Here is a 19749-nt window from a genome sequence, read left to right as displayed (position 1 = left end):
TCTACAGAAGGACAGCCATCAATTATCTTTTCCTTCACGGTACATTCAGCAGGTTCTTACAGGCACACGGATCTTCCCAAATCATGGCAGGCCTTCTGCTCAAATTCAGTTGTTTTCTGCTTACATACATTCTTACCTTTAAATCATCCTTGAAAGGATCTGTGTTGGCTGTGCTCATTCGCAGGGCTAATTCAAGCAGAGCCTCTAGCCTTGTAGTTATGATGTCATCTACAGGCTTCTTAAGTTCCTCTTCTGTGAGATCCATGAAGTGAACAAAAAAGTCCCCTTGATCCATCAGGAAATAGTGTTTTATAGATCTGCTCAAGAAAATGAAGGGACAATTGATTATGTTTTTTAAAGCCCAAGTTAATCCATATTAAACCTAAAGGAACAAAAGCAATCAATTCAGCCAGCCTGCTGGCTTTGATCACAAAATGTTCCTCTTCATAGAGAACACATAGCCATAAATAACCAATTTGGAGACTAGTCTCTTATGCGTGTCCCCTCCTCCCTACCACCTCAGTCAGGATGCTTTTGTGCAGTCAGATCAGGATTGCTGCTGCTCCTTTTTTTCCTTGAAAAATGCACCTTAGAAAAAAAAAAACAAACATATGCACTACATTGCTGGGCAAAGGCTCACTCATACTGCTATCCTGAACAACACGCCAACCTCCACAGCGTGCAGATCCATCCAAGAGGCAGTTGCCAATTCAGAGCAGAATCTTGGACTCCTTTGAATGAACAAGTATCTGTGCTGATTTTTTAAGTATTCCAGGTAATTGTGTTGACTTCTGCTACAGTAGGATGCATAAACTTTAATTTTCACTTGGCACCAGGGACAGTTAACTGCAGTGGGCCAGGAGCTTGGAAATAGCTCAGAGGACAGTTTGAGGATTAACTTAGTGCGGGGCCAAAGATCGCACATGATAACTGCAGTTTTCAGAGCAAAAATAGGACCAGCACAGCCTTAACATAATGTGGTTGCAGACTCCTGATCACTGTCAATTTGGGATGATGCTCAGCCCCTCTGTTTCCATGACTGTCATTACTCTCTTGAACCAAGAAAACTCCCCCAGTCACAAGGAAGTCATGACAGTGTCAGTGGTTAACTGAGGACACAACAGGTAGGGGAGCAAGATACTTACTGCTGACACACCCTAGAGTGCAAACCCAAATAAAAACCTGACCTAATGCTGGCGACAATCCCACTTCAAGCAGGAGGTCGAGCTAGAGACGTGCCAAGGTGGTTGGTCCCTTCCAACCATCTCTGGGATGGTGGAGAGAGAGTCAGTACTCCCGCTTAACTGAGAAGTGGTTATCTGTCACAGGTCCCTGGGGTTTGATCACAACCATCCCACTTCAGCCCTCAAAGCATACACACACGCTGGAAGCTCAGTAGCTTCCTCCTCAACCAGCTGCCCCTGCACTTGCACTGCAGTAGATTACATATACACAGGACAGCTGCTGAATGATCTAGCAGAGAGCCTGTTTCGAAGATGAGGAGGTCATAGACATCAACCCGCAGCTGGCGAGGCTGAGCAACACCTTAATCTGAAACTACGTTGTGATAGACAGAGGACATGTGCCACCAGAGCTTTGGAAGCCAGTGTCTTTTGAACAGTCCTATTAAACAAAGAAAGCTTGGAGGGATAACAGTTATTAGAAAGGCTAGGAATAATCTCCTTAACGACTGGCAGGTTTCAGATAACTCTCATAACCTTTCATAAAACAAGGCATGTTCTCTGGTGGTTTTCACAGGGCAGGAAGGAACGTATCAGTTTCAAAGGCATGAACCACGGATCTTCAGGTCTTCCCCCAACCTCTCTCAGCTGGAGCCGTAGTGTTCCCAGGTCTGGAGCAGACACCTGTGTCACAGCTACAACTTTTTCAGATCTAGCAAAAAGCAGGCCCAAAGCAATCCTACCTGGCCTGCTAGGCACATTCACTTCAGTTACCATTACTGCTCCAGCTTATGTCTCCAAATGGACATCTTCTTGTGCAAGTCACTTGGCATGTTTGTCCCATGAAGTTCAGACCATTTTCTTTCACATTGTGTCACTGGTTTGAAGCAGAACCTCTGGTACCAGGTCTCAGCCCAATTACAAACTATCTTACAACCAGCTATCAACTGCAACTTTCTACCTATTTGTTGCTGTCTTGGTCATCTGGATAGTTAAGATTCCTGTTTTTACTGTTTTCTGAAGATAGTAATAAACTAAAAGCTTGATTCGCACAAGGAAGCTGGAATTTGCATGCTAGAATGCACTTGCATTTGCTATCAGCTGAATGTGTTACGAGAATCAAAATATAGGTTATTAAAATGAACTTTAAAAAAGGACAGTAGTAAGAAAAACCCTGCACTGGAACTTGGGGCTAATACACTTACTCTGTTCCAACTACCTATGTTTGCATGAACAATAACCATGGCATATATTTGGTGAGATGCTTAACACCAAACTATTTCTTATTCACATTAAACTCTTCTTGATCATACCAGATACTAGGAAACTCCCTTCCTGGGTGTGAGTGACATGCAGCCGAGGGACAAGTCATGAGCGAGGTGGGGAGGATGTCCATACCTGAGGGTGGGTTTTGGGACTGAGCTAGTCAGACAGTCAGCTGTCTAGCTGTCCTGACCTAGTTTTGGCAACAGCCTTCCAAGGAAGTTGGACTAGAGACCCCCAGACATCCTTCCCACTGAACATTTCTATGATTTTACACTTTTTTTTCTTCAGGAAAAAACCCAAATCTTATTTTTTCAGGTCAACTTTTCTAATGGAAATAGAGAGAATACATTAATATCTCAAGAAAAGAGAGCTAACTTCAAAAACTTATGTTCACTATCAGAACCAATCTATTTAACATGCATTTAGTAAAATAAAATCAAACCTTAGGTGAGCCACCAGCTCTTTCTCCTCCATTAGGAAATCCAGAAGGACTTTGCTAGCATAGTTATATGCTTTTTCTATTTGTTCCACATAAGCTCGCTCTTTTAAAGTATAGATGACCTCTTTAGCCACAGGGCAGGTAACATCACGTCCACATTCTCGCACAACATTTAAATATTTCCCTAGAAGCAAAAAGAATGAATGACGCATATTCATACTTACTGTACATCCAACAGGGAAACTTTCAGACCACTACCTTCAAGTGGAAGATACGCTGTGAAATGTTTACACTAAGTTCTACTGAAAGCTGGAAAGGATTTAGACACCTTTCAAAAGATGATGCAGAATTTTCAATTAGGCACCTAGTATGATGTTTAAGGAGAGATTTAGAAATGGTTTTGTTTCCCAGTGATGGCAAAACATCTCTGCAGATAGCCAGAAACTTTGAAGATCTGGTGTTGCACTTCAGAAGTAGCTTTTGGGGGGTTTTGTACTTATGGCAGAGAACAATGGTAGCCATCAGGTTGCATGCTTCATTTTAAAACACCCCAATTAAAACTCAGCATGTTCAAACCTCGGTTGTCTAGCTCCATCTAGCTAGCTGCTAGAAAACTGTACCCCTGAAACAGAGCAGTAAGACAGATAGCTCCCCTTGCTGCTGGACTCCTTCCCACATTTTGTTTTATTTATAGGATTTGGGGTTCTTTTTAAATCTGATTCTTCTACTCCTCTGAAAAGTTCAGCTGGACAACCCCATAGACTGGCAAAGCATGATAACATTTACTTTATCTTTACATAAAGAATGGTAATGCTTGTCTCAAGATTCCTCTTACATCAGAAGCATATCTTTACCTACCCGTGCTTAGTATTTTGTCAGCCATTTTCTGCAAGAATGAGGGAATCTGTTGCTGAACAACAGTATATCTTTGATCCCAATACTTGTCATTATAGTCTTCCTGAATCTTCTCCTTCTGCAGCTCATGCTCCTCCACCATGAACTCACTGAACAGTTAAAGCAGATGTTTAGAAGCAGGAAGTGGTACAATGAGGATTACATTTTTGACCTGTAAACTAGTAATATGATCTATCAGAAATAAGGTCTCATGAAAATACATTCCAATCAAGAACTGAAATTAGCCTTTATTTGTAGTAAGAGGAGAAGCATTATGCAAAGTGTTTCTGCTAATCTGCAATCAATTATGACAGAAACAGAATTTTGTAGGGTTCACAAACCAAGCCTAAACATTATTTGGTTGTCAGTGTAGAGGTGAGGATGCTGGCCTTTGTCTGCCTTCTCACCATCAGGAAGGAATTAATTTTAGCTATTTTAACTTGAGTTTTGCCTCTCTTAGGATTCTGAAAATGTGGGAAACAGCAATGCTGCATAAACTATTAAACACAGTGAAATGCTTCAAATGATTCTACAAAAGCCAAGAAACTTCAGTTGAGTGCTGTTAGCTCATATCAGATTAGCATATTAGTGGACTACATTTAATATAGATTCACTAAGTTATCACACTCATGCCCCATGAGAAGAGGGCTCACCCCTGTCGTGAAGAGGATGAGGATGTGAGAGGAGAAAAAGAGGTACAGGCATGGTAAGGTGGAATTTGAGTGGACTGCATATTTGGACTGTTGTGCTATTGACTTTTGCATATAATTTCCTTGAATTTGGAAAAACAAAGCACGTGAGAGTGCCTCTGACTGTATAACCACTGAATCAAACAAGAAATGTAGTTAAAACACGCTCCAGCGCTGCCCTTCCTTGCAATGCTGCCTTGTCTACCTACTGCTGCCAGGTCCAGGCCCCTATGCTACGCAGACTCTACAGAGTAGAGGGATGGGTGCACTAAAAAAGTAGAAGCCAGAGACCCAAACAGTATTTCTTAACTTTTGCATTTCATTTTCATTCCTTAACTGTTCTTTACCTGTATGGATCATTAATGATGCCTCGATATATCCACTTTTCCAGAATTTCAAAATAAGGCACGCTGGCTGCCTTGGTTAAATACAGGCACAGCTCCTGGGCCTGGCTGTCCCCCGTGTAATTGAAAGTCTTGTCATGGAGTAAGCTCAGGGTTGATCCTCCCATACACTCACCTTTATCCACAGAAGTAGCTAAAATTTAAAAATATAGATATAAGACACAAAGCTGACACAGACTAATTGCACAAGCTATGCTGTTAAACATAATGAAGTTAGCAGTTGATTAGCTGACCACCCTAAGTCACAGATCTCCATGTCAGCTGTAGACCCCTCCTGTGAAGATGCAAGGCCATTCCACCACACAGCCAAAAGCTTACATCCTGAAATGTCCTGAAATGAAAACCCACATGATCCACAATCTAAAAAAGCAATAATCAAACCCAACCCTCCAGGGAAGGAGAACTGAACTCGGGTAGATGCAAGGTGCATGGTGGCTTAGAGTCCAAAAGCCTCCTACACCGAGGGGACCATGTATAGAGATCCACTTTCCAGGTGGTAATGGAAGAAACACACACTTCAGTGGCTTGCTTGAGAAACCTCTGATCTCAGAAGCACTTCTGTTCTCAACTGTAACACTGAGGTAGCCATGCATATAGCTTAAACACCAGGATTTAGGTAGGTTGATAGTGACATTTGTACTTTGCCATTGCAAAAGGGATGTAGGGGCAGAGGAAACAGTACTGCTGGTGAGTTTTGGATCGAAGTAAACCTTAATGTAGTTGGCTAACTGCTGTGTTCCAAAAAACTGAAAATTTTGGGAAACATGACTACCAAGAGGGATCATCCAATTCCAGATTGTAAATAGAACAGGTATTTATGTCCAGATGAATTCTCTGGGCTGAACAGAATGAAATGTACAAGTACTCTCATGCCAAAGAGTTTAACCAAAATTATTGAGGTAACTGTATCCGTGACCAACAACCTCATGCAGTGTGGCACAGACTGGGACCGACTGGCTGAGGAGCAGCACTGCAGAGAACAATCAGAGGGTCCTGGTGGACAACCAGCTGATCGTGAGTCAGCAGTGTGTCCTTGCAGCGATGAATGCCAAATGCACCCAGGGCTGCACTGCCAGCGATTATTCCCCTCTGCCCAGCATGGGTGAGGCCACACCTGGAACAGTGCGTTCAGTTTGGGGTCCCCAGTATGAATAACAAAATGAAGAGTCCAGCAGAGGTTAATAAGATGGTGGGGGGCTGGTGCCCAACGCACACAAGGAGAGCTTGTGTGCCTCAGGGAGCTGGGCTTGTTAGCTGAGAGAAGATGAAGCTGGGGGTTGTCAAAAGCATTCCTACGCTATCCAACAGATGGTTCTAGAGGAGATGGTATGAGACTCGTCTTGGAGGAGCACAGTGACAATATCAAAAGGGCAAAAGTTACAAGAAGGGCAATTCCAGTTGGAGATACAGAAAGAAATGTTCCCAAAAAGGGTGGTGAGGTCATGGGAAAAGGCCCAGAATGGTGGGGGATCTCCATCACTGAGGATTTTCCAGACTTGCCTGGACGTGGCCCTGAGAAACCTGCTGTACCTGTGAGCAAGGGGTTGGACTAGAAACTGCCAGGGGTTCCTTCTGGTTGAATCGGTTTGTGGTTATATATCCACACACAGCTGGAGAGGCATTTGGAAAGAAGCTGAGTAGAGACAGCAGTGGTGGAAACAACTGATCCGAAAGGCATGGATTGCGATGGTAAGAGGCATGGACTTGCCTCATGACAGCTCTGAAGGGCAGACTCAGCCCTAGAGCCCACTGCTCTCAAAAAAGAACAGTGCTCTGACAACTACAATTCCCCTTGGCTTTCTTCTTTAATATAACATAAAATTAAAATGACACATGCCCAGCCTGTATTGCTACTCTGTACAGTTTTCAGAAGCCACTGTCATGCACCTGTCAAAATGTAATGACTGTAATTTTTGAAACCTACCAAGTGAAGCAAGAATCTCCAGGGTCCTCATTGTGGGCTGGATATAAAACCAGAGTTTCTGCAGTGACAGAAGTCCCTGTCTCTGAAGATGTTCCAGCTGGGTAATTAGTATCATGTATTCCTTGATTAGAGTCCGCATAGCAGCAGCCAGAGCATGATTTACCTGTCCATATTCGAAAGAAGACTTCTCCTCTATAAACCTGTAAACGGCAAAATGGAAACTCTTTCAGGCAAGGCACCTTCTATCACTTTCAGGAATTTTATCTTCAGGACACTGTACAAGCACATGAGTAGATCATGTGTTGGGAAGCACACCAGTCTTCGGCTGGAGTTTCAGGTTCCACATTTGCTCTGTGTCCCCCTGCCTATTTCCCATCATCACATTTCCTAGTACAGAAAGCTGTGGGAAGACGTTTCCTCTCAAATTGCAGGGGAACTAGAATTATTTGCAAAACCACTATGTAAAAAATGAGGGTTAAGATTTTCAAGGCAATTGTCTTTGCATAAGCAACAGATCAGAGGACAGGAAAAGATCTCAAAAGGAAGCAATGGGCACCGAGACATGTGGGGAAAGCACTGTTGCTAGTTTCTGACACCACATGCCACAGCAGGGATTCATCTGACCAGATTTAGATGGCTCCATACAAGTTAGTGGAGAGAGACAGATGCTTCTGAACACAAGTTATATCATCTGGAAGGAGACATGTAAAAGAGATTGGATGAATCATATCCTAAAAATGCTTCTTTCTCTTTGCTGATCTTTTAGGGACTTTGAATCAAATGCAGACATCTACATAACAAACACCTGCTGTTAGTGAGGTGTACCTTATACTAAGACCTTTTAACAATTACTTAAGGTAGCTATGAGGAACTAGGCAGCAGTAGGTTCTCCCGCTCAGAAGCACACAAAGGTTGTCCCAGTCCTGGATGCCCAGAGGACAGCAAAAAGCAGGAAACATGGAGAAATTCATAGCAGAGTGGGAAGAGATAAGCCAGAACAAGCAGGCATATCCTATCTGCACTTTGCCTGAATTTACCAAGACTAAGTTTGGACAAAGGTAAGATGAGGTGAATGAAAAAGTGAACTGGCAGCACACAGGAGAAACCCAGCAAAAAGAAGTGTAGCCAAAACCAATTCAAAGAAATTGTCATTCTTATTTTATATCCCCATAGGTTTAAATTGAGCTTGGAAGTTAACATCTGCACAAGGACAATTCTCTATTCCACAACCTGATGCTCAAAAGAGAACATCCTCCTCTGACAAAAGTCAGCTTGGTACCTGGTGACAGCAGAGTAACTTGCTGCTACAGGAAGAATCCTGGTCACCAGCTCTTTGATGGACAAGTCCAAGTTTGGATCAACTGAAAATGCTCGGTTCTGCCTGCCTATGAGAGGCTGTGCTGTGATGTATCTTCCATCCACACCGATCAGAACATACAGCAAGTCCTCCACAATCATGGATTCTTGGGAGGCTAATGGCAAGGTACCTGTTTTCAAAGAGAAGACAAAAAAAGAACACAACTGGAACATGCCATAGTACTAACTGATCATCCATTCGTATCATTTCAATCTAGTACCTGAAGCTTGAAAGGAAGACATACTACCATTCAAAGAGAACAAAGAAAGATCACACAAAGCTGAATCAAGATATAGAGAAATAAAACTGAGTTAGGGTCAACTCCAAAATCATCTACCTTGCTTTCCGGGAAAACAGAATCCTTTGCTCATTTATACCCAAAGCAAACCAAGCAGACAGGGCTATACTTCCGACATCTGTGGCCAAGAGAACATCACCCACAGCTTGTGCTGCTGATCCTTCCACCCCAAAGGGCTCAGTTATACTGGACCCGAGGAGCTCCAATCTTGTCAACAACTGTACCTACCTCCCCTCCGCTGAAATATTCAGATATCAAGAAAACAGTTCAAATACAGACACAAAGAAATGTTAGCCCAGCAAAAGCTGCAGGTCAACTGCAAACTGTAGGGTCTCTGAATGGTGCGGTCAACTACAAACCAGCTGCAAGAAGCATGAAGGACTCAACCCGAAATATAACCACGTGCATCAGAAGATCAGGGAACAGAGTGATTACAACACTAACTACAGCAAAGCTTATCTCATGAAACAAGGCAACAATCCCTCTCCATTTGTAGGACTGTATGTGAGAGAACAAATGGTCCTGAGCTTGCTAGGAACATTCCCCCACAGCACATCCCAAAAGGCCCTGGCAGAAATGTACTGGTGGACAAGCTATTTAAGGGCACCTCCAAGAATGAGCCTGCTCTTTTCACGTCCCCCTTAGACACAGTCCAAACCCATATCAGGAAGAAGCTACACGTTTCCTGTAGGAGCCTCCACAGTTCTGGGGAACGGAAACATGAGTCTCTAACTCAGCTGTTCCCTTCCAAAAAAAGCTCTTAAATCTAATTTATGAAAAAGAAACTATACACAGCTCAGCCTAAAGCTAGAATACAACGGGGAGAGATTAGTCCCCTGCTGCTCTGGTGAGGAGAGAGATAGCAAATCAGGGAGGTTGTTATAGTCTTACTGGAGAGGATATTGAGCTGGGTAGATTGATGAATATTCCCTTGTCAGGTACAGCTACAGATTTTTCAGCTGAGAATACCGATGTGATACTCCTACAGTAGGATTTTATGGAGGCTGTGACTCAAGAGAGAAAAAGGACTGGGAAACTCAAAACAGATTAGATCCCATGGATCAACAGTGGGGCTGGAATTCAGCACAGGAGAAACACTGTGAACAAAATAAGTTTGGGGTTGTTTTTTTTTTTGAACCCTGCTCTTCATCTGCAGAGTGCAAAGAGCCAAGTTTTGCTTTCATCCTGACTGTGATGAAGTCTGAACAGCACTTCTGAACAAGTACAAAACATAAAAAGTTAATGCAATTTTCCCTGCGTATCACATACCTATAGGTACCGTTGTGTCAGTGCTTAAACTGGTGCCAATTAAGAAATCACCAATAAGTGCAGGTCTCTCATACACCCAGGATGGAAATATTGGAATGGGCTGACCAGAATTCTTCTTGTTCTGCTTATCTCGGAGGATTTTTCGTGTAAGCTCAAGAGGCTGTTAGAAAAAAAAGAGAGAGAAAGAAGGAAAAAAGAGATCTTCAGAAGTCCAGGAAATTTTGAATTTTAAGCAGAAATTGACTGTAAACTGATAACTTGAGAACAGAAAGTAGAATAGCTGATGTTTCAGTAGCACAGCGTAGGATTTGGTCTCCCAATACCATCTAGTCTATTGGTCTCAGTGCTGCAGAGGTGATTTTTTATATAGTTGGCCTTCTTTTTATTGGAGGGTACATGAAATAACATCTTTCTGCACCCCTCCCCACCAGCCTGGATGCTAAGGCACACATAGGGGAGCAGAATGGGGACATGCACAACCACCAGGCAGCTTACTAGTTTGCAAAGTGCACCATGTGAAAGGCAGCAAACTCCTTCCAGAAGCAGTAAACAGCAACATATTATTCAAGGGGCACTTGCAGATAGGCTAATGAACACCTCTGAACTCGGTTTCTGCACAGTGCCCACTGAGTAGCTGCATGCCAAATGCAATCCAGATAATCCACCCATAGATAGCTGGAAAATGATGGAGTTGTTTTAGTCTGAATAGGAGTCAACAAAGGAAGTGAGCTCTTAAAGACTGAAAGATTTTCCACCCCTGGCTCCGGGTCTCTGACACTGAAATAAATGGAGTGCAAGATTAATTATCAGCTGGAGAGCCCTGAGAGATGCACAACCTCCGTGAACACTTAGAGCCCCAAGCGCACAAACACAGGGCACATGCTTATGAATGCTATTTCTTAAGCTCCACAGATGTGTATGTGAAATGGGATATGCACAGGGTCATTTTACTTTCCTCTCATAGGAGGTCTCAGAGGGGAGAGGAACTTGGGAAGGAAGCAAATGTACGTGTGAGCAGTATTCTTAAAGAATAAGTGGTCTTACATGTAAGAGGTAGTTGATGCACACTATGGCTGGCCCCAGCCATTTTTCATATTCTCAGAGCTGCCCAGTGCTGGGTTTTGAAATCCTTCAAACAAGAATCAGCTGTGGGACCACTCCTCCAAGCAGCACCAGTTCCGGGCATGTTTGCTGCAGCCTCGCCGCTGGCATAACACCGGTACAATGTCCTCAGGTCAGACAGGCACCCCAAAGCAACACTACATTCCTACTTATACTGTATATGGGTGATCTGCTAGAAGGACCTCAATTTCCTCTGCTCCCCTAACAGAAACAGAACTCTCATAGGAGGGTATGGAGAAGGATGAAGCATCAAGTAAGCTGCCAGCAATTCAAAGGATGACTAAACTTCACACAAAATTGCAGATCTCAGTGAGGACTGAAGTCCTTCACATGGGTAAACAACCTGAACTCCTTCATAAATCTTAAACCCATACAGTGAGAAAATACTCCTCTCTTGAAGTAGTATATAGTAGTTTACTTGTCCGTCACAATCTGGACACACAGACATTGGCTAAAAGATCAAAACATCATGTGCACTTTCTGTATCATCTTGAGCTCCAGATCATTAAAGGAAGACCTGGCATGGAAGGTCTCCCAGTAGTACTGGCCCTACACAACATGACTGTAGGAACAAGCTTCTGCTTAGGAGAAGGGCAGCCATCATTACATCTTTCCAAAGGGCAGGGAGGAATGAGTTGGAAGAAAAGCTCTACAAACCATGGACCTTACCATCACAATATCTCCATGAACCATGCATACTTATGAGAGAGCAGACTAAGAAAGTATCTAACTCCAAAAGCTTCTGAGGCATTGCGCTAAGTATGGGAGACCATACAACCTAACAGAGCCAGGTTAAGGTCTCAACAGCACATGTAGATGGAAGAAAGTACTTTAAAATAGAGCTAGTTCAGTGAGATGGACTACGTGAAAGTTACACCTTGGAAATTCAGAGACATGAAGTAATTCCTGTCTCCAACTCCCAAAATGAAATCAGATCATAGACTCATAGAACGGTTTAGGTTGGAAGGGACCTTTAAAGATCATCCAGTCCAACTCCCCTGCCATGGGCAGGGACATCTTTTACTAGATCAGGTTGCTCGAAGCCCGATCCAACCTGACCTTGAACACTGCCAGGGATGAAGCATCCCATCTAAACCCACGCTCTTTCTGTTTAAAACCGTTGCCTCTTGTCCTGTCACTTACAGGCCCTGCTAAAAAGTTTAACTCCATCCTTCTTATAAGCCCCCTTTATATATTGAAAGGCCACAGTAAGGTCTCCTCAGAGCCTTCTCTTCTCCAGGCTGAACAAACCTAACTCTCTCAGCCTCTCTCCATAGGAGAGGCGTTCCAGCCCTCGGATCATTTTCATGGCCTCCTCTGGACCCTCTCCAACAAGTCCATGTCTTTCTTGCACTGGGGACCCCAGAGCTGGATGCAGTACTCCAGGTGGGGACTCACAAGGACAGAGTAAAGGGAGAGAATCACCTCTCTCAACCTGTTGGCCATGCTTCCTGTGATGCAGCCCAGGATACACTTGGCTTTCTGGTCTGCAAGCACACAGTGCCAGGTCATGTCCAATTTTTTTTTCACCAGTACCCCCAAGTCCTTCTTCACAGGGTTGTTCTCCATCCATTCATCCCTCAGTCTGTACTGAGAGTGGGGACTGCCCCAACCCAGGTGCACGACCTTGCACTTGGCCTTGCTGAACATCATAAGGTTCACATGGGCCCACTCCTCCAGCCTGCCCAGGTCCCTCTGGATGGCATCCTGTCCCTCTGGCGTGTAAACCGCACCACTCAGCTTGGTGTCATCTGCAAACTTGCTGAGGGTACACTCGATCCTACTAGGTATGTCATTGATGAAGATATTAAATAGTGTTGGTCCCAATATGGACCCTTGAGGGACACCACTCGTTACTGGTTTCCATTTAGACATTGAGCCATTGACTGTAACCCTTTGGATGCCGCCATCCAGCCAATTCCTTACCCATCTAGTAGTCTTCTTTCCTTCTTGGCCCTGGAAAATACCTATTGTAAAATTGCCTACTTCCATACTATACAAGAATAAGCCAAATAGCTCCCAGTGCCTGAGGGAAGTCCCTGAAATGAGATGAGCTCATGGCACTGTGAGGGAGCATGCAGGCACCTCTGTCCCTGTGAGCTCACTGCCTATGGGTTGGGGCATGCCTGGAGTAAGGGTGTGGGCTGTGGCATCCATCCCTAATAAAAAGGCAGGGACTGAGGCCTATTCCTTATAGTGATTGTGAAAAGGAGCAGCCAGAACCCCTGAAACAAACGCAGAACCTTCTTCATCGAGGGACTGGTTCTTCTTCACAAGTGATTCTCTGGGATGACAAGAGGCAGGGAGCTTCTGTTGGAGTTCAATCAGTTCTAGTGTGAACCTGTTAACTGGCAGAATTCAAAAAAGTTGACAGTTTTGGCTATAAAGGACAGAGCAGCCTGAAAGGGAACACCTAAGTTTTACTATCTTGATGATTCTTGGGCCAAAACTGATCCAAGCAGCAACTCCAATCACTGAAAGATCACTGGATGATCTCTCTGACAGTGCCAAGTAATCACAGGGCAGATGGCACAGCACTTTTGGCACCGGTGACAAAGCATGTGTCTCAGCGGCATGAATCACCTTCTCTCTGCAACTTAAAATTTAGATCGTTGTCATTATAGGCTTCAATGACAGCCTGGATAAAACTCCCAGGACTGAAAATGTGGCCCTCAGGTGTCAGCCTGGCACTTAAAAGCCCATGGGATAAGGTGGCAGTTTGCCACTGTCACGCTGATGAATCTGCATCTGGTATCTTAAGCAATGACAGTGCCACATCCATCGAGGGAGAGAAAGAGCTCATCTTCATGCTCAATGAATGCCAACTGTGCCAAAGGGCTCCCTGCACTACAGCCCTGGTGCCAGGGAAGTTGGGCAGCAGTGGGCGTACACTGGACCTACAACACACGACCAAGGAGGAGTGGTGGGGGCAGCTGGGCTTTGCTGGGTCTGGCCAACAGAAGGCCTAAGAGCAGCCTGCAACTACAGGAAAGACAAGTACCAAGATGATGGGTAAAGCCAAGCTCCTCTCAGCGGTGGCAGGAGGTTCAGGCGGCCACAGACACAAGCTGCCTCTTGGGATATTGAGATCAGGTAGGAAGAGACACTTCTTCCCGCAGAGGGGGAGCAGCTATAGTGGGTCAGCGGGGAGGTGGGGTTATCTCCCTCCTGGGCGCTGCAGGACTCAGATGGACAAAATGACAGCTGCCCTGATCTAGTGTGGGTGACAGGCCTTCTGTGAGAGGGAAGCTGGACTGGACAACCCCAGCGGTTCCTCCCACTAGTGCCACAACAAATCTGTGGAAACACTGGCAGCTATCCTCCATGCCCAGTGAATGAAGATGGTGCCACAAGGATCACAAATAGAGTTGCTCAAGTGAGTCCCTCACATCCGTTGATAGTGTGAAGGATCACTCCAGGGCTTGTGCCAGTGCACAACCTGGCTTCTAGAAGAAAGATGGAGAAGTAAATCAACTGCGATTATTATGACTAATTCACAGTCCTCTTGGGAAGTGGCTCTAGCGGAAACTCTGGGTCAACAGATTTCAGCTATGTGTGTTGATACAGCCCTACTAACTCAATGGCCCCGAGCACCTGCCCGTTAGAGCCTTTTATCAGAGTTTCAGCTCTTTAAGTCTGAACAAGGTATAAATGGAGCAGCAGGGAGACACAAATCTTTTTAATTGGTTTGCATTGCCATTTCAATTCCTTTGGTTGTGAACTGCACATCCCAGAGAACACCACTTACTCTTCTTTCCTCTTTTAGCAAGTCTGCACATAAATCCTATTAAAAAGATCAGTTACCTTACTGGAAATACATCTTACCTTCATGATCTAAATCAACCACTTGACTCAGATCATCTGTGAAAGATTTGGATGAGTCAGGCATTTATTTCAGTCTGTGCAGACACATATTTCACAGTGTATGTGGAACAAGGCTGGTTTCATCGCTGCCTGACAGGGGGAGGGGGTTGGACTTTCTCTGTTTAGGATTTGAACTCTCCATCATCACATGCGGCTCTTCAAGCTGAGAGACCAATCGGGTGTCCCAAAACACTGAACATGGAGGGTCCACTCCTCTAGCCACTGATGGCCTGAAGTGATCTGACCACCACAGCAAACTCCCCACTTGGTGGCAGATGCATCATCTACTGTCATCATCTTCATCAGGGACAGGAGGGTGTTCCCTGGAAGGTGTTAGCTCTGCTCAGCCACTGCCACAGAAAGATCTTCACATACTGAAAAGCAACTGCACATCTGCTGAGGAGCTAGCACAGGCAATAAACCATATACAGCCACAGCTAGAGAGCTCAACAGCAAAGGTTGGTAGTATGCATCATGAATGTGAATGCTGCCACATGGCCAAGACAGGGCCAGCAGTGCCACAGAGTGAGCAGCTGAGTGAAGCACACACCACACCAATACAGACAGACCCCATGCGCTAACAAGACATCAATATGCCTCCACTGATCGAGGGTGCAGGACTGCCACAACAGAGACTGCAGACAGAGAAGACCCCAGTGTGTGATTTCTGAGCATTCACAAACAGGCCAGCATCCTCAGAAACAGTCACATGCAGAGCCTGGAGGCTTGTCCCGTTAGATTTTATTGACCAGCCATCAGAAGGCAGAACAGAAACAAACCTCTGGGACAAAGGTAAGCTGCAAAATTTTAAATGGAAGCATTTGCACACATTGCCTAGTTGCTCACTCACTACAGACCTTATCACTCTTTCTCCTCTGTCCAAATAACTGTCCATACACAGTTGCTCCTCTGTCTTCCGCAGCCAGAATGCCCTTATCTTGAGCCACAAGCTTTTTGTCATATTTTTCTCCCCCTCCCCGTCCTGTTGAGCAGGAGAAGTGATAGAGTGGCTACCCAAGGTCAACCTATCACAGTATGGTTATTTATACAAATTATTATAGGAAATAGAAGTTGCGATTTTAAGTAATAATCGCCCTTTTGCACTTCCTACCTCCTGGCCTACTGATAATGAAATGCTTGCTTAACTGTTTTCTAAGCCTCTGTCTTGCAATGATACAGTTTACTTCTACAGCAGGTTTTTTTCTTCCTTTTTGTCTTTGGGATCACTTTGCAGCATTTATTGCAGGAGCTCAAATAGCTAAGTAGAGGGAATGGCTGTGTCCACTTGGGGAATGATTATGTGAGGCATTGTACCCACATTATCTGAGAGAGCAGAACTCCTAGGAAGGATGGGGACATGCCACAATGGCTGCTGAGCTGCTGAGCAAGCACTGCCACAGGCAGAAAAGAAAACGTCAGCACAGCTTAAAGCAGTCATTTGAAATGGGAAAATGAAATTACATTAACCCCCGCCAGTTAGAACTGTTGTGGCCTAAACCTGACTTACCTTAACTGACTTAAATAGAAAAAGGCCATTTTTATTAAGGACAGCACAAAGATTTAATATAATCTGACAAATAAATTTTGAGAGATAATTTAGATTATCTGCACAGATAGGAACATTTATAATTCCACCAGATGATAAAAGTTAAGAGCAAAGCTATACACATGAGCAGAAGGAAAAGATTTTGTACCCAAAGCTTGGGAAAAGACAGTACCTGCTGTACGCTGGAGTTGGCTGTGACACTGCCCAGCTGCTTGCGTAGCTCCTCGAGCTCCTGTAGAGATATCTTGGAAGTAGACGACGGAATGGAAAAATTTGTGCTGCCACTGGTTGCTGCATTTGCTGCAAGTTCTGCCCTTTCTTTAGCATTTTGTTGCAAATACTGGAGTGTCTGTACATACACAAAAAAGAAAAGATGTTGTGAACGCTGGTCAGCACACACTAAAGCAAAAAACATATGACCATAAGACGGTTGTGCTGAATCAGACCACAGGTCTTTCTGTCCCAGTTTCCTGTGTCTTAGTGGTTTATAGCAAGAGGAGTGTAATTCTCAGTAGTGCTTTAATAATTAAGTAAATGCTAGAACTGGTTATCTGTTGATTTCAACGCATTTCGCTGAACACTGTCATCAGAAAGCATCCTGTACTTAAAATAATTGCATTGTTGCTACTGCTGAATACTTATAACATATCCAGTTCTAAAGGAGAAACAAACCTCTTTGTCTTCTGTGAGTTTTGACAGTAGATAAACTAAAGAATCTAGATGTCTTGTATTTTTAGATTTCAGCTCATCGTACTTCTTTAAAAAATCTTCAGGAGTTCGAGAAAACTCTGCTATTTTTACCTGTAAAACACCACATTAATATTAAATGGTTAATGTATATTATTATCACAGCATTCAAAAGAGGAGCATCGTGCAAAGATGGAGACAAGGTGCCGGCTGCGGCTGCCACCGAAGTACTTCAGGGAATGGGTTTTGGACTGAATGCTGCAGCAGTGGTCTTCTACTAATAATTATGCTGGAAGAGAGTGAGGGTCCTGGCACTTCAGGTGATGGAGAAGGGACTGCAGGAGAGAAAAGATGAAGGTAAGCACAAGATCTGTAGCAGGGCTCACTTTGCGCACGCTCAGTCTGAAGCAATATAATTTTGTATCAGCAGGTTTATTAAGGGATTCTGGAACTGATGAAGCCACATCTGGACACTGGGTCCACTTTGGGGGCTCTACTAGCAAGAGAGACATCAACAAACTGGACTGAGCCCAGTGCAGAGCGATGGAGACGGTGAGGCATACTGCCCATTGCCCAAAGGGGTAACAGACCCTGCTTCGAGGGCACAGCAAAAGCACCACAGGCACTGCCACAAATTGCAACATGGAAAATCCCAACTAGCCCTAGGGAAACAGTCCTTTCTGGAGAGAGAGGTGACCCTGGGACACGGCCAGAGTGATGGAGGAATCTCCTGGAGATCTTCAAAACGCAGCTAAGCAGTCTGCTGTAGCTGTGATGCTGGCCCTGCTGTGAGCAAGGGGTTGGACTGCAGATCTCCAGCTGTGCCTCCTACTTAAATCTTTCTACAAGTCAGTGAACTGTAGCTGTCAGTATAAATGATGCTTAAGACTGGAATTAGAGAAAACATACAGTTCAAGCTACAAAGATCTGAACTTTCAGACAGAGTTGGCAATTTTCTAGCACTTATAGCTTGACTGATGGATTGCTTTTAAAAATGACAATGAAAACCAGTATTATGGCCACAGAAGCATACCCGGTCATGAGAGTGTCAGGCTTTAATCCCTAATACCTGGGAGATATTCAGAAAAAAAGTCAGCTATTGTTCATATAATCGCATTTCACACAGTTACTATTTTTCATTTGTTTTACTCCCCCAGAGGACAACCCCTCTAATTCAAATTTGAAACAACCATCACAGGCACAAAATCAGCTCCTTTTTTGAACTCCCTTCCCCCCCCACCAACAATCCTTCTCATGGTCTTTCACCAGTCTCTCCAAGATGCAAGGATTTTACCTTTTTCCTGATATAATCTTTCTACTTTGTACCCTAAACTGAGATTCCAGAGCAGATTACCCGATTTTTTTACCAATGCCAACATGATTTCACCGTTATTCTCAGAAAAACTTGGTACAGCCGCTACCCCTCCCAACACGTATCCAGCTCTGCACCCACAGAAGTCAAGTTATCTCACAGAATAGTAGAGTATGGAAAAGGTAGTTCACATCACTGGCCAAGAGAAATCACACTGAAGAATGTTTATCTTGAATTTCTCCTTAGGGAGGACTGTGCTCTCAGAGCCGATGGAATCTCTGTCAACGATTGCAAAGGAAGCATGCCACCTCAGGGGTCCTGCCGGCCGGCCCTCCCCCCCATAAGGTCTGAAACACATCTCAGCTGTGATTACAGTATGTCGAGACTTACCTTCGCGCTGTGCGCAGAGACAGTCGTGGTGACGTAAGGCGTTCGATTCTTCTGCAGAAGATCGATGTAGACTTCGGCTCCTTCCCCGCCGTGAACGCGCAGCAGGCTGAGCAACTCATTGACATCGTGGTGAATGCGGAACTCGCTCATACTCCCACCTGAGGCTACAAGCTCCGTGGGACGCAGAAACAAAGGTGGTAAGTTATTATTTTACTGCTGCAAATGAAAATATACCCGCACAAACAACATTTCCTGACTACGTTATAAGCCTGCAGGGTATGCTAAAATACTTGACTGGAACAAAGAAATACATGTGAGGGGAAGAAGCAAGCAAAACAGAGATACTCGTTATTGTGCCTGATTTAACTATACTGGTACAAACCCTACCTTAAACGTAGGTGAGCCAGCAGAGGATTTTTCAATCTCAAAACCACACCGGTGGTGGAAAAGTTACAGAGTCATCGTAAGAAGCGCTGGTTCATGTACTGCAGACACAGCTGAAATTGCTGGCTTCAGCAGCCCACCCACGCTGCAGCTTCTGAAGTTATTCAAAAGCAGTTTTTTCCAAGTTTAGGGAAACTTCTACTGCCCATTTTATTAACAGACGAGAACCAAATTCTGTGAAGTTACTTAGATGATGGCATCAGAATTAAGAGTCTGGTTGAGGCATCATGCAAGTACAGAGTTTAATGTGACACCCTGTAGAGACGCAGAACATCGAGCATATAGACACACTTTTGGTTTGCCAAAATCATTGAATCATTTAGGCCGGAACGGACCTCTGCAAGCCTCGGTCCAACTCTCCACCCACAACCGAGTCAAACTAGAGCAGGCTGCGCAGGGCCGTGTCCAGTCCAAGCTCAAATATCTCCGAAGATCCAGATTCCCCCACCACTCGGGGCCCTGACCCTCATGTGGAAACACCTTTTCCTAATATCCAGCTGGGATTTCCTCTGCTCGGAGGGGCACAGCGAGAGCCCCAGAGGCACCGGCACAAGCTGCAGCACGGGAAACCCCGGCCGGCCCCAAGGAAACAGCCCGTCCCTGTGCGAGCGGGGTGTCCCTGGGACGGGGCACCGAGCGGTGGGGGATCCCCAACCCCGGGGA

At 44.7% G+C, this 19749-nt stretch overlaps 2 protein-coding genes across 3 annotated transcripts in view; one reads left to right on the top strand and one right to left on the bottom strand.

Annotated features, from left to right (window-relative positions):
- The window catches only part of TUBGCP2 (tubulin, gamma complex associated protein 2), a 39847-nt gene extending 21048 nt beyond the window's left edge, over window positions 1-18799 (bottom strand). For both annotated transcript variants that reach the window (XM_009332770.1, XM_009332771.1), the window contains exons 1-10: window positions 18643-18799; window positions 16926-17054; window positions 16426-16602; window positions 9722-9881; window positions 8077-8284; window positions 6798-6997; window positions 4817-5006; window positions 3745-3890; window positions 2890-3070; window positions 137-317 (exon numbers count right to left, since the gene is read on the bottom strand). In XM_009332770.1, the coding sequence (XP_009331045.1) occupies window positions 137-317; window positions 2890-3070; window positions 3745-3890; window positions 4817-5006; window positions 6798-6997; window positions 8077-8284; window positions 9722-9881; window positions 16426-16602; window positions 16926-17054; window positions 18643-18792 (1722 nt within the window). In that variant the 5' untranslated portion in view covers window positions 18793-18799. The remainder of the gene's footprint in view (window positions 1-136; window positions 318-2889; window positions 3071-3744; window positions 3891-4816; window positions 5007-6797; window positions 6998-8076; window positions 8285-9721; window positions 9882-16425; window positions 16603-16925; window positions 17055-18642) is intronic.
- A 514-nt stretch (window positions 18800-19313) lies between these two features.
- Window positions 19314-19749, top strand: part of ZNF511 (zinc finger protein 511) — a 6572-nt gene continuing 6136 nt past the window's right edge. Inside the window, exon 1 of the mRNA XM_009332786.1 lies at window positions 19314-19319. Within this exon, the coding sequence (XP_009331061.1) occupies window positions 19314-19319 (6 nt within the window). The remainder of the gene's footprint in view (window positions 19320-19749) is intronic.

The sequence above is a fragment of the Pygoscelis adeliae genome, unplaced genomic scaffold (genome assembly GCF_000699105.1).
Source record: "Pygoscelis adeliae isolate BGI_AS28 unplaced genomic scaffold, ASM69910v1 Scaffold139, whole genome shotgun sequence".
NCBI classification, from domain to species: Eukaryota; Metazoa; Chordata; class Aves; order Sphenisciformes; family Spheniscidae; genus Pygoscelis; species Pygoscelis adeliae.
This window is presented reverse-complemented; position numbering and strand designations above follow the sequence as displayed.